Source organism: Dromiciops gliroides, chromosome 4, assembly GCF_019393635.1.
Source record: "Dromiciops gliroides isolate mDroGli1 chromosome 4, mDroGli1.pri, whole genome shotgun sequence".
NCBI classification, from domain to species: domain Eukaryota; kingdom Metazoa; phylum Chordata; class Mammalia; order Microbiotheria; family Microbiotheriidae; genus Dromiciops; species Dromiciops gliroides.
Window position 1 is genome coordinate 181,551,160 of NC_057864.1, and position 14,980 is coordinate 181,566,139.

General features: G+C 41.3%; 1 protein-coding gene across 1 annotated transcript; it reads left to right on the forward strand.

The window, feature by feature from the left end:
• The first annotated feature begins 10,209 nt into the window (after positions 1 to 10,209).
• On the forward strand, positions 10,210 to 13,947 carry LOC122754280 (keratin, type I cuticular Ha1). The gene is made up of 7 exons (XM_044002555.1): positions 10,210 to 10,569; positions 10,790 to 10,872; positions 11,190 to 11,346; positions 12,162 to 12,323; positions 12,413 to 12,538; positions 12,763 to 12,983; positions 13,514 to 13,947. The coding sequence occupies exons 1-7, from the start codon at positions 10,222 to 10,224 to the stop codon at positions 13,665 to 13,667; spliced, it is 1,251 nt and encodes a 416-aa protein (XP_043858490.1). The 5' UTR covers positions 10,210 to 10,221; the 3' UTR covers positions 13,668 to 13,947.
• The last annotated feature ends 1,033 nt before the right edge of the window (positions 13,948 to 14,980 follow it).

Consider the following 14,980-nt stretch of genomic DNA (forward strand, 5'->3'; position numbering starts at 1 on the left):
TTTTCCATGGACCAATAAAAGAACCACTTTATGCCTTCTAACTTATGGAACCTCTAAGACTCCAGCCTTCCCTTCAACCTGAATGAGTAAACACATGCAACTCATGTTTTAAAGTCTGGAATCTTCTCTCCCTTAATATGGGATACCTTCATCCCAGGCTACATGTATATGCATGTTTACTTTCAGGATATATCCAGCCTCCTATTTTCTATCTTTTGCTATTTCCCCACCTTCTGTTATACAAACAAAAATCTTTATTTATTAATAAACTTCTTTTCCACAGCATAATTACATTAGTCCTCATTGACCATAAGTAATCAATTGCTTGTGTGAGCCTCTGAGGTGCTTTATGGGGATTGGTGGATTGTTTCCATAAACTTAGCATTTGTTTGTTTGTTTGTTTGGTATAGGGCACTAGAATACAGGTGCCAAAGTTTGTCAGAAATAATCAGGAGAAAGACGTGAGGCTATATTATGCAGAGGGCACACATTTTCCTTTAGGACTTAACTAAAATGAATCCTGGCAGAGGGAACTTCAAGTCAGGCCAGTGGAAATACAAACTCAGGATTGTCATAGTAAGGCTGGGAGCTTTTGGCAAACTGAGTCTCAGCATGACCCTATTTGGGATTTTCTTGGCAAAGATACTGGAGGGGTTTGCCATTTTATTTTCCAGCTCATGTTGCAGATGAGGAAACCAACACAAACAGGGTTAAGTGACATGCCCAGGGTCTCACAAGCCAAATTTGAACTCAGGAAGATGTGTGTTCCTTATTCCAGGCCCGGAATTCTATCCACTGCAGTGCCACCTAGCTGCCATTTGTTTCCATAGGTCAGAACTAATAGCAATAGGTGGTCATTACAAAGATGCAAATTTAAATTTGATTTAAGGAAAATCTTCCTTACAATTGGAATGATCTAAAAGTCCAATAGATTTCCTTAAAAGGTGATGGACTTCAAAAAAGAAAAAAAAGAGGTGATGGGCTTCTCTTCACTTGAGATGTTTAAGCAAAAGCTTTTTCATGTATTTTATACAGGAGATTCTTGTATACACATGGGTATAGACTGCAGCTCTGAAATTCAGTGATTTTGTAAACTAGTCTTTGCCATTTGACCAGACCAAATAGGCCCACTCAATACCACTTTCCCATGGCTGTCATGCTTTTTCAGGCCACACATTAAAACAGGCGAGTCAGAAGGCCCCAAAGGTTCTGCTGATACCTGCTATGAATCAGGTGTTCTTGCTGTATGGTCACAGTTGTGTTTGAAACAATGGCTTTCAAGGGGTGAATGGTCCAGAAAAAATTCTCCTGGAAGTTCCTTTTGTTCACCATTGCTTTTTGTGCCTTCTAGTCACAGTGTCTTGCTTAGAAATTCCCATCCCTGTGGGATTATGATTGATTGAATATCTTCCATGTGCAAGACCAGCCACTGTGACTATAGGTGAACACACAGAATCATAGAGAAGTGTCTATGGGAGACTCTTAAGTGTTATCCAGGTTTTTCTTTCCAGCTCCAAACATCAGAATTCTCTCTGGCCAATGGACATAGGACATGGCTGATTTGGGAGGCTTTGGGACTGGTGTTCAGGACTTGCTGGCCTTTTGGGAAAGCTATGGCAGGGTCCCGGGCCTTGCCACTTATTTGGCTTTTGCTTAGTTTAGAACAGTGATGACACATCCCTGAAGCTCCCACCAAGAATGAACAATTGCAAATAGTCTTAATTTAGCATCCAATTTAACCACTCCTCTTCCTTTGTACTTAAATAGCTCCTTTAATCTGAGTTCAAAGCTTTTACCCAAAAGAACCCACTCATCCTCCCAGCTTCATGACTGAGCTGTTAGGTAAACATGATTATTCTCATTTAAGGGAGAGAGTGAGTCAATGGAGGAACGAGGAGCTTCCCATGTCGCCCTAAAATGAGTCAGTATTAGAGTAGTGACTGAGCTATATTTCTCCAGGTCAAGTCAATGCTCTCACTACAGTTTTTTTTTAAATACAACCCCATAACATTTAAATTGGAGTTTTGATGACACACCTCAGGAAGTGGATTAGAAGAAAGGTCCAGCATAGGCCTAGGGGATTTCCCTGGCATCAAAACAACACAGAGAGGGACCTTTCCATGGAATTTTGCATGCATTTTCACTTACTGCCCATGCTTGCTCCATGGATTTTCAGTCTTGTAGAAGGAGAGTATGCTGTTTTCAGAAAGGATCTGACAGACCATCTAGTCCAATATCTTAATTTTACAGAGAAGGAAACATAGGTCATAAGGGGAAGGGACTTGCCCAGAGTCAGACATATGCACGGGGGGGGGGGGGGGGGGGGGGCTGAGAGCTAGGTGAGGTAATAGGATTATAGATTTAGAGTTAGAAGGCACACTAGAAATCTAGACCATTTTACAGAGCTGGAAAGTGAAACCCACAGAGGGCTGACTCGCCCAAGGGAAGATAGTAAGTGAATGGCAGAGCCCAGATAAGAACTCAACTGTAGGTGCAAAATTACAAGCAAGAAACAAATGAATTCCTCGTTGTCTAAAGTCTCTCTGGCAGGAAGATGGGGTCATAAGCATTTAATCTCCAGACTCTAGTTGACAGCCCAAGGTTTCTTCACCTCTTTTGTGTCATGGACCACTTTGGTAGTCTGGTGAAGCCTATGGACCCCTTTTCAGAATAATGTTTTCAAATCCATAAAACAAAACATATAAGATTATAAAGAAGCCAAGAATATATGTGTATATATATTTTTTCCCCATGCAATTTCGGGGATCCTCTGAAATCTATTTACAGACTCTTTAGGAGTTTGTGGATCCCACAAGGCTAGAAAGCTCTGCTCTAGAGAGAGGTACAGCTTTTTTTTTTTTTAAATGAGAGAAGCGGGACTTGGGTAGTTGTACAGCAAAGAAAGATATAACAAATGAAAATTCGATACTCTCATGGGGGCTCAGAGCTCTGTTGTTAATAACCAAGAAATCACAAAATCACAGAATCTGAGCTGGAAGGGACCTCATAGACCATCAGTTTTAACCCTTGATAGAACAAGAATTCCCTCTACTATATACTTAAGAAGTGGTTATCCAGTCTTTACTTGAATATTTCTGATAAGAGCAGGAATCAACAACCTCTTGTGGCAGTTTGTTCCATTTTGGGGCAGCTGTAATTATTAAATTTTTCAACCTCCCCAATCCATGTACTATTATACATGGTGTGATATGATCCAGGGAGTCAAAAAGAGTTGGACACGACTGAACAACTGGACAAATTCTTTAAAAGTTTTTTTCTTATACCAATCCCAAATCGACCTTTAGACAATGCTTACTGATACTGGTTTTATTTTCTGTGCCCAAGCAAGACAAATTTAATCCTTTTTACACATGATAGCTCTTCAAATACTTCTCTTTTCTCCATTTTTTTTTTGCGGGGTAATGGGGGTTAAGTGACTTGCCCAGGGTCACACAGATAGTTAAGTGCCAAGTGTCTGAGGCCAGATTTGAACTCAGGTACTCCTGAATCCAGGGCCGGTGCTTTATCCACTGCGCCACCTAGCCGCCCCCCCAAATACTTCTCTTTTCCAGGATCAATGTTTTTGGTTCCTTCAACCATTCTCATATGGCAAGATGTTGTCTTTCTTCAAATAAGATAGTATTTGTAAATACTGTAAAGCACAGGGGCTGGCAGATAATAGGCATTATATAAATTCTCATTCCCTTCCCTCAGCCTTGCCTTATTAGACTATGAGCTCCCTGAGGGTAGAGCCTGTCTTTTGCCTTTTTTTTTTTTGTATCCCCAGCACTTAGCACAATGCCTGAAATACAGCAGGTGCTTAATAAATAATTGTCAACTGATTGACTGTTTGATGTCCTCTGCATACTCTCCAGCTAGTATCTGATGATGGTACCAAATGGCCAAAGATGATAACTCTACCCCTGACTTCTGCTGAAAATGTGGTGAAAATGGGGGGAGGGGGAAGAGTAGGAGAAAAAGGGTAAGAAATTCACTTATAGGGAAGCTAAGTATTATTCCATTTTTAGACCTATTCTCAGATTCTGGGATATTGTGGCTCTGGCAAATTTTACAGGGATAAGGAAAGGTTTAAGGATCTCACCAATAAAAGTGCTAGTAAGTCATATAACCTTTGCTGGGCCTTAATTTTCTCTTTGAAATTATGGACTAGGGGCAGCTAGATGGTGCAGTGGCAAAGCATGGGCCCTGGATTCAGGAGTACCTTGAGTTCAAATCCGGCCTCAGACACTTAACACTTACTAGCTGTGTGACCCTGGGCAAGTAACCCTCATTGTCCTGCAAAACAAACCAAAAAAACCCAACAACAACAAAAACTGAAATTATGGACTAGAGAGTCTCTAAGTACATCTGCTAAAATCCTGACTGATTTTGAGTTCAAAAGGTCTTCTCAGTTCTTCATCATTCCCATCATTGCCATTATCATTACCCTCATCACCATTATAAACATCACCATCATCATTATCATGATAGCAGATATTTGTTTTGCATCTGCAAAGCACTTTATATTCATGATCTCATTTGACCCCATGTGAAATTGATACTACAGGTCTCTCTATTTACTCTATTTTCCAGATGGAGAAACTGAGGCCTCAGTTAAGTGACTTGCCCAGGGTCACACAGCTAATAAGCACCCAAGGCAAGATGTAAACCCAAGTTTTCCTGATTTGAAGTTCAGCATTGTCCCCTTCCCATACCAACAATGAAATCCCAGGATGAGGACATGGACATTTAATTTCTATAATACAGATTCTTTACATATCACTGACTATTCACCTTTCTGTCTTTCAACCAATATGATGCACCTATCTACACTGAGTAGGAAGTCATTTTCTTTGGCTACAACTATAACCAAACTGCCCCAGCCTTCTACAGTCTCCCCACCTACCTCTGAAACATGTGTGCAGTCATTTCTGATCATTCACTCTAAGCTACTCTGTCAGATCGCTTCTGATTCTAGGTAGGATTCAGTCCTTAGAGACCATCTTAATCCATCACTCTCATTTTTATAGAAAAGGAAACTGAGGGCCAGAGAAGTTCAGTGACATTGCCCAAAGTTACAAGGTAGTAAGTAAGTAGTGGAGCTGAGATTCATATCTTAATAACAAGAAGAACTGGGATTCATATCTAGGTTGCCTAATTACATTTCTCTATCCCTCATGCATCCCTCATCTCTGACAGCTAGGTGGCGCAGTAGTTAGAGCACTGGGCCCGGAGTCAGGAAGACCTGAATTCAAACCCAGTTTCTGACACTTAAAAACTGTGTGACTCTGGACAAATCACTTAACTGCTGTTTGCCTCAGTTTCCTTCATTGTAAAATGGGGATAATAATAGCACCTACCTCCAGAGGTTTTTGAAACCTTTTTTTAATTTATCAAATAAGGTATTATTTAGTGTTTAACATAGTAATTTTTCCCTTCCCCTTGCTCCAGTTAGCAGATCTCTAATGTTCTTTGACCATTTCTATGGCCATAATCTCTTCTATCCCATACCATATTCTGGATGCTCTTTCCTTTATTCTAAACTAATTTTCATGTTCAAAAATCAAAGAGGGGTTACAACAACAATCCTAAAGTATGGCAGATAGCACTCTCTTCTCTTTCTTTTATATATATATATATATATATATATATATAAAATAAAAGTAGCAGAAAAACCTTAATATTGGACATTATTATATTTTGGATTCCTTGAAGTGTGGAGCTAAGAAAGGTTGTTTTTCTTAGCATGGTTTTATTGTCAGTTCCTTTAAACTTATCAGTAAGCTATCTAGAGAGTTGGACAAAAAAGAAAAAAAAATCCCATTGGGATGCTATTAAATAATCTTAAATGTCATAAAAAGAAGCCAGGTCCTTGACCAAATGTATGGGAACTTATTTATATTAAAATGATCCAATTAATTAGAATGTGATTCAAACCCTACCTCTGAGACATACTCTCTTTGTTACCTTGGAAAAGTCACTTAAACTCTCAGTTAAGTTAACTGAGTGCTCAATTCTCTGGGCAACTGTGTAAGATCATAATTTGCAAGAAAAGGCACCACCCTTCATGGGTTGAGGGAGTTTTATCCCCTTGGAATTTCTTATGCCAATGAAATCAAAGGTTCAGTTTCTATTCTTATATAAATACATACGTTACATTGTTTTCTAGAGTACATGATATAAATATACACTTTCAAATGTTTATTGAGCATTCCCTTAGTTCAAATAATATCCTGTTCCTTCCTCTAAGTTCCTCTCACTTCCTATATCCCTTGGAGGTTTCCCCCTTGTTTGTTTGTTCATTTGGAAACATGAGCTATTCAGAGCCCCTGATCTCTCAACCACTGCAGCAGTCAATGTTTGTATGTATGGATGTGGAGTTGGGGCTGATAGTTGAGCTTTAGTCTCAGCTCAGAGACAACTCTTGACTCTTTCATGCCCAAGTTTTCTCAATTATTAAAGGAGCAAAAGAACATGATTCATTTGGCATTTTGAGCATCTTAGGGAAAAAAGGACGAGATACCCAGAAAATGTTGGAATTATATCTACTTACCATTGAGATGTTGAAAGCTTTGGGTCGGTCTTTTCCTCCCCTCTGTATCACTTGCTTTTTGTTGTCATCCTAGCAATGCAAGGAGTCCAGAAAGCAGCAAGCTCTTTCTTCTCTTCTGTCCAGCATCAGTAAAGATTGTTTCCAAGAGGTTGCTAATCACTTTTCACTTTAGCAGACCCAGTTGCCCCTATGCCTGGCACTCCATGTCTCATTTAGCTATTCCTCTGCTTAGTTCTCACTCCTTTCTGCCCACAAGTATTAAAAAAAATGACAATGAGGTTCTGAAAGAACTCTTAGTTCCCAATAACTGCTTGGCTGGAGACACTAGCATATTTTCATCTTCCAAATCCCCTCCTAACTATTCTACTGAGATCTTTAACCTTGGCTGGACTAACTTTTACAACCTTGGACTCCCTGGAACTTCTGTTAGCATCTTCTCCCAGAGGCCACAGACATTCTGTGGTTTCTATGATCTCAAATCCTTTCAAGAGATGGCTCCACTCTTCTCTCCCTTGGGGCACTTAGCAGCTTGGACCACCCTGCTTGCAATCGATAGATACTCTTTTGGATTTCTTCTTCTTTCACTTCTCCAACAGAATATATGTTTGTCGATGGTCCAGTTTTACTGTAGCATTGGTTTCCTTTTGCCAATTGAAAATCCTCAGAAGAACTTTTCATCTTAGTTTTTTCTGGATGTCTTCATTTCCATCTTCTCCTTCTTCCTGGCTTATCCAATATTTTGTTCAAATACATATATATTTGAATATATATGATATATATTTGGCATTTTAAGCATCTTGGGAAAAAAGGATAAGATACATACACATATATGTATACATTGCTTCTTGTCAGTACAGTCTTGTAATCTTATTGTTCTGGCTCCACACATTTCCAGCCGACCAAGGTTTTCCTGAAGCTACAGATGCTGATGCATAGTTAAGATAAGAGATATCCCCATGCAAGCGATGCCAACTAGAAGGAAACTTGAGACATTTTGTCCAAACATCTTGTTCATCATTGCCCATCCTGTCACCCCTCAAGCAGAAAGGTGAGTGCTGGACAGAGTTCTCCTTTTTGGAAAGTAAATGCTCTGGAGTACATTTGGGTGGGTGGAGGGAGCTGTTGAAGTGCCAGACTTGGACTCTTCACCTCATGTGGAGTTCTCCCTTTTCTGAAGCAGCTGCCACTCGGCAGATCTCTCCATACCACATAATTGTAGGTGGTTACAGATTCCTGAAGGAGTTGGGATGGCTTGGAGCCCCTCTTCAAGTTGGATGCTTTCAAGTCAAACAATCTCCTATCCTTGTTTTGAAAAGTCTAGGGAGCATTTCATTCAGAACCAAGTCATTTCCCACCCTTTAATTGTCTTGGGGGAGAAACACAGAAATAGCAATTCTGTCGTAACTACAGGTACTCTTTGTAGTTCCATTTGTCTTTAATCTGAAGTGTATGCCAACAATCAACGATAATGACACTGACCTGCATGGAGAGAGAACCTTTTAACTGAGGAACAGACAACTTAATGAGGATAACAACATGAATGCTTGTTTGCCATGGAGACAGGCAAAGTGCAAGAAGTACAGGTTTATATCGTAAACCTGGCAGAAAGCTAAAGTTGAAATCAGGGTGCCTGTGAAGTAAAATAGGTGTGTGGCAATCAGACATAGATACTATCTAGTCAAGCAGTAGTTTTCCTAAATGTGCTCAGAATTTGGATCTCTGAATTAAAAAAAAAAACATCTCCAATTTATCTTGTGTTTTTTCTTCTTTGTACATACTTGTTTGCATCTTGTCTATCCCATTAGATTGGGAGCTTCTTGAAGGCAGGGACTGAGTTTTTGCTTTTCCTTATAATTCTCAACACATAGCAAAGTGCTCGTTGACTTGACTTCGATCCTAGAATCTGAGAGTTAGAAGGGCATCTCGTCCAACTCATACATATAATCCTCACCAAAGAAATGCCTGAAAAATGAGGTCCTATCATCCCCTACAGTGACTTCAAATGCCTTCAGTCCCTTGTCCTGCTTGACTTCTTAAGAACCCCAGCTACTTTCAAGGCTTGCTTTGGTGCTACTTTCTACATGAGACCTTTGCTGTTTTCCCCAGTTGTCATCACCCTTCTTCTCTTTTTGTGTTTATTTATTTATTTTGCAGGGCAGTGAGGGTTAAGTGACTTGCCCAGGGTCCCACAGCTAGTAAGTGTCAAGTGTCTGAGGTTGGATTTGAACTCAGGTCCTCCTGAATCCAGGGCCAGTGCTTTATCCACTGTGCCATCTAGCTGCCCCCTCTTTGTGTTTATTCTTATCTATACTTTATTTCTGTATATCTGTGTATATATTATATCATTCCAGCAGATCATAAGCTCCTTGAGACCAGAAACTCCTTAACTTGGGTCTTTGTATCTCCAGTGCCTTGGAAATAGGCAGATCTTAATAAAGGCTTATTGTAAGAATTCTATTACTTCCCTCAGTTTCCCTTTCTCTGGTGAGGATCTTACATTCAAACAAGTTAATTGCTTAGCCTGGATATTCCTTTGACCCCTTTTCTGCCTTCTCTTTTGCTTTTCCCCAGGACATTCCACTTACCTGGACAGTCTCCATGTCTTACATTCACCAAGTTGCCTTTTGCCCCCTATTTCAAAATGAGTGTGTTACAATCTAAATATAGCTAGATTTAGAAACAGGGAACCTGGGCTGGAATCCCAGCAATGCTCCTTGTTACATTTGTGATTGTGGGCAAGTCACAACCTATCTGGGTCTTAGTTTCCTCACCTTTAAAAATGGGGGCATTGCCCTCAATGACCTTGGAGAAATCAATCAATAAATCCTTACTAAGAACCTAACATTTTCTAGGTGCTCTACTAGGTACTAGAGATACAAAGATAAACATTAAATAATCCCTGCATTCAAGAAGTTCATAGTCTGCTAGTCTTTTCTGGCTTTAACTCTATGAATCTAAAATGTTATGAACTCAGATCTCAAGTTCTCAGTCTTTTTGAGCCCCTAACTTACCTTCCAAGTGCCCACTTTTAAACTATTCTCTTCCTCAAATACCAGTATTTTTAGAAGTTTACAGAGGAAACCATACCTGTTCTAAATCCTCACCAGTACACTATGGTCTTCTTGCATATTCCCTTCAAATGTCAACATACACATGCCCATGGAATATGGTGGGCTCAGTGCTCAAGCCTCTCAAGATTGTGGATCTAATGATTGATTTGAAAAACAACTGGGGCAAATGCCCATCACTGTCACTTCATACAAATTCATTCCCCCTTCCAAGTGACACAAATGGAATGCCACCTGAGGGAACAACACCTATTTAATGAGGGCAGGTATTTGGGTATGGAGAGTATTTTCTCTTTGAAGGTGTACCACAAAACTCTTATTTCATGGGTGTACAGGAGTCCTGACTTAGCAAGAAGCCCAAGTAAAGTCTTTTTATGAGGTGAGGGACTCTTCCAAGGAAGGTAAAGAACAGACTGATGGGAAGGGCTTTTGAAAATCAGTGAAGAAGTAAAAAAAAACACAACACATTGGCTACTCTGTCCACACCCATTGCTAGGGAACTATAAAGGTTCCTTGGTAAACAGAGGTCCCACAACCCTGTTGGCTCTGGAGACAAGGCTTCTGTATCCAACTGAACTACCAGTCACCCTACTCACCACCATGCCTTACAACTGCTGCCTGCCCAGCATCAGCTGTCGCACCAGCTGCTCCTCCAGGCCCTGCCTGCCCCCCAGCTGCCACGGCTGCACCCTCCCCGGGGCCTGCAACATCCCTGCCAATGTGGGCACCTGTGGCTGGTTCTGTGAAGGCTCCTTCAATGGCAATGAGAAGGAGACCATGCAGTTCCTGAATGACCGTCTGGCCAACTACCTGGAGAAGGTGCGCCAGCTGGAGAGGGAGAATGCCGAGCTGGAGAGTAGGATCCGGGAGTGGTGCCAAGAGCAGGTGCCCTACGTGTGCCCTGACTACCAGTCCTACTTCAGGGTCATTGAGGAGCTCCAGCAGAAGGTAAAGACACAGAGCTTAAAATATGGTGATTAAGATGAGGGTATTTTGTAAATCTTTTAGTCTGTGTCTGAGAAGCTGTTTATTGATTTCAGAACATGGAGCTTGGGGCAATGTCTAGACTTATTTCTTGGCCATTTTCAACTGAAAAATTTTTTGTTCAAAATTAAGATTGCATCTATATTTTAAAATCTTGCTCACTGTGTAACTTTTCATTCCAAAGATCCTGTGCACCAAGGCAGAGAATGCCAGGCTAGTGGTTCAGATTGACAATGCCAAGCTGGCTGCTGATGACTTCAGAACCAAGTGAGTTGATCAGAAGGGGTCCCTTGTCTTCCCTCTTTCCCATTTAGTCAATAGACATAGATGCCTTAGATATCAGATGGCAAGCCAGGAATGCTCCTGCCTAGTGTAAAGGGACTGAACAATGTCCTCAAAAGTTGGGATCCCACCTTCCAGGTTAGAAAGAGTCCATTAAAAAATATCCTGGTTCAGAATTGCATATCGACCTATTGACTAACAAGGGATCTTGAGTATTCTCTGCCTCTTCTGCATAATCTGCACAAAGGGGGAAGCATGTAACTCTTGCATATTTTGGTTACAAGTGTATCCTGTGGTCATAGGTATGAGACTGAGTTGTCCCTACGCCAGCTGGTAGAATCTGACATCAATAGCCTACGCAAGATCCTGGATGAACTGACCCTGTGCAAGTCTGACCTGGAGGCCCAAGTGGAGTCCCTGAAGGAAGAGCTGATCTGTCTCAAGAGGAATCATGAGGAGGTTAGGATTATTTTTAGAACCAAAAAAGGCTGGTTATCCATCACTGCAAAGAATGGGCTTAGGGATAGGGAGGGGAGACGGATTACTTTTAAATAAGGTCAATGAACAAATTAAGAGTCCCAAAGATCTTCTTCATTTGGAGGCAGATAGTCATGAGATTATAGTTTTCCATACGAGTCAAGAATTTTGGTGATGTTGCCAAATTATTTCCATCCCAAAATCTTGTGCGAATGACTCTTACAGAAGCTTCTTCCAGGCTTATCCACCCAGTTTCTGAAAAGGGAGATAGAATAATCTCTTTTCAATCTGATTCTGAGACATTCAAAGGACAAATTGGTAGGTTCTTTGATACAATCTACAAGTTGAATTCAGTCAATCATTATCAATGTATTCAGAACCTCTTTTGTGCCATGCACTGTGAAAGATGAGGGGGATACAAAGAAAAAAATGGAAAATGTCCCTTCCCTCAAGGAACTTATATTTTATTGGGAAAGAAAGCATGCTTATGTCAAAATATATGCAACATCTACACAAGTCAAGAGGTAGATTGTATTTAGTAGCATTCAAGAGATAAAAAATCCTCCAGCAGCTACTCATTGCCATTCCAAAAACAAGGGCAATGTAAGGGTGATAGGGCTTCCAACATGGAGAGATGAAACATGACCTTCTCTTAGATACTCTGTATTTGCATGGTTCTGAAAGTGTTATATTTTGCAAAATGTGTCAGCAGAAAGCAGTTTCCAAGAGCTAAGGCGTTTTTCCAGAGACTAATCTTTTTCTGAGCTTGTTTGCCCTAATGATTTCTGTGTCCACAGGAAGTCAACACCCTGCGCTGCCAGATTGGAGACCGTCTGAATGTGGAGGTGGACGCTGCCCCAACTGTGGACCTGAACAGGGTGCTGAATGAGACCAGGTGTCAGTATGAGACCTTGGTGGAGAACAACCGCAGAGATGTGGAGGAATGGTTCACCACTCAGGTGAGGGTCTTACTCATGGCAACTCTAGAAACTGAGGCTTCCTGATGATCACATTCTCACCTCTTGGCTCTCCCCTTGGAACATTTCAGACAGAAGAACTGAACAAGCAGGTGGTGTCTAGCTCTGAACAGCTGCAGAACTGCCAGGCAGAGATCATTGAGTTGAGACGCACCGTCAATGCCCTGGAGATTGAGCTGCAGGCCCAGCACAACCTGGTGGGTTCTCTTTGAGTTCTACCTTAGTTGATTGCTTTAATCCTAACTGGAAGGATTTAAAAATGTGATAGGGAAGGGGAGAAAACCAGAATCCTTTTGTATTTATCACATATCCTTTAATATTTACAAAGGCTAAGAAGTGATGATGGTAGAGACATTCTTGGGATTTAGAAAACCATAAAGTCATCTCTCTCTGTAACATTTCTTTCTCTTCTTCATGGCAGAGAGATTCTCTGGAAAATACCCTGACAGAGACTGAGGCCCGTTATAGCTCTCAGTTGTCCCAGGTACAGTGTATGATAACCAATGTTGAAGACCAGCTGGCTGAGATCCGAGGTGACCTAGAGAGGCAGAACCAAGAGTACCAAGTACTTCTGGATGTCCGGGCCCGGCTGGAGTGTGAGATCGCCACATACCGGGGTCTGTTAGAGAGTGAGGATTGCAAGTAAGTACTGGCCAGGTATCACAGGTATATATACATGGGTATATACACACATACACCCAAACTTATGCAAACATATTGTTCAATTCAATTGCAAGGAAATCTCTGGTTTAAGAGTATGCTTTCCAGACAGGAACCACCCCAACTTAACTCAATAGGAGCAGTACTATTTTCATTGGAGAATATAAAATAATCAGTGACAAGCATGTCCCTGAAGTCACCTGGCTTGTGCTCTCCAATTCTAATGTTATGACTTTTGCTTTTCTGAATAAAGCCAAGAAACCGGGCTTGACATGAGGAGGAACTTTTTCTGTATAAATGGAAGTTGGATTTTTCTAGCATGCTCATACATTGACTTTACTAAGTAGTGGTAACAAGCAGTGGAAAGGCTCTTGGCCAAGCCTCCATCTTTCTTTTCCATAAGACACGTTATGCTGGATACTTGTGCCATATTATCAGACTGGTCTATACTTTCTGGCTTCTGGACTGATGTCCCTCATAGGAATTCACCTCTGCTTATTTTGTCTTCCTAGGCTTCCCTGCAACCCTTGTGCCACAACCAACGCGTGCGGCAAACCCATCGGCCCCTGCCCAGTCAGCAATCCCTGTGTCCCATGTGTCCCCTGTGCCCCCTGCACACCCTGTGTCCCTCGTTCACGTTGTGGCCCCTGCAACTTTGTGCGCTAAGGGTGTCATAGTAAGGAGGTGAAAGGAGAAAAGGGTTAAGTGCTTCTAACCTTCGCATAGCCCTGCTCATATCAGTGGGATGCTGGGAGACAGGGAAGAAACACATTGGAAATATTTACACCCCTAAAGTGGACCATTCAGTGCTACTCCCAAGGGTGCTGGAAACTCAAAAAACATCTTCTGCCCCCTTTTAAAAAATTGAGTTTGCTTTTCTCTCTGTTGCCTCAGAATCTTCCCAAAACATAAGAGGCACTCCTTTGTAACTTCCTAATAAACTGACTTTCTTTTGGCAAAGCAAACACGTTTCTCATTGCTATTCATTTGCTGCAATCTGCTCATCATTTGGGTGCTCTATAAAAAGCCACTTGAAAACCAGGTCATTACATGGTTCCTCCCTCAGCTGTCAAAGTCTTGCTAGAGATGAGTCATACTGTTAGTCAGTCCAGTGTAAAACTGACCACATAGCCAGTGGGGTCTGATTCCTGAAAGGTTATTCCTCTTGTCTGTGGCCTCCTTTTGACTGGTTTATGTAAGAGTGTGAGAGAGAAGTCCAAGAGAAGCATTTATCCACTTGTGAAATAGAATCCAAAAGACTGGAGCCAGGGACCTTAGAATGTAGGATGTTGGGCCACAGATTGTGACAGCTGGCAGAGACCATGGAGAGCCTCTAGTCCAGGGGTCCCTAACCATTTTTTTGTGTCCTGGATGCCCTTTGTCAATTTGATGAAATCCATGGAGCCCTTCTCAGAATCGTGTTTTTAAAGAGATAAAACAACATATATGATTACAAAGGAAACCAATTATTTAGTGAAATATAATTATAAAATATATTTTTAAAAATAATGGACCTCAGGTTAATAACCTCTGCTCTAGTCTAGCCCTTTCATTTTACATATGGGAAACTGAGGCCCAAAGAAATGAATGTGCCTGGCCCAGTTGGCTCGTTAGTTCCTGGATCCCTTATTACATGTTTGGAGATAGGGGATCAGAGATTCAGAGCTAGAAGGAACCACTAAGGCCATCTTTTCCAACCTCCTCATTTTACAGATGAGGAAACGGAGGCCCTAGGAGGTGAAGAGACTTGTCTCAAGGTACACAGAAAGAACACATCAGAGGTGGGATTTGAACCGAGGTTCTGTGACTCCACTATACCACTCTGACTCCCATAGATCGACCATAGCTACTTGGAATAATAGATGATGTTAATAAACCTGAACGGGTGGGTATTTGGAAAGATTTCTTCTTAAGATCATTGGCTATGAATGTGAATAATTTTGGCCAGGACTTTTCAGGTGGATTTTGGCAGTGTTTAC

What these genes read in the sequence shown, in the direction of transcription:
- LOC122754280 (XM_044002555.1), top strand. Translation starts at nt 10,222, where the DNA reads ATGCCTTACAACTGCTGCCTGCCCAGCATCAGCTGTCGCACCAGCTGC. An exon ending in TCAAGAGGAATCATGAGGAG is followed by an intron (nt 11,347 to 12,161) that starts GTTAGGATTATT and finishes CTGTGTCCACAG; the next exon opens with GAAGTCAACACCCTGCGCTG. An exon ending in TTAGAGAGTGAGGATTGCAA is followed by an intron (nt 12,984 to 13,513) that starts GTAAGTACTGGC and finishes TTGTCTTCCTAG; the next exon opens with GCTTCCCTGCAACCCTTGTG.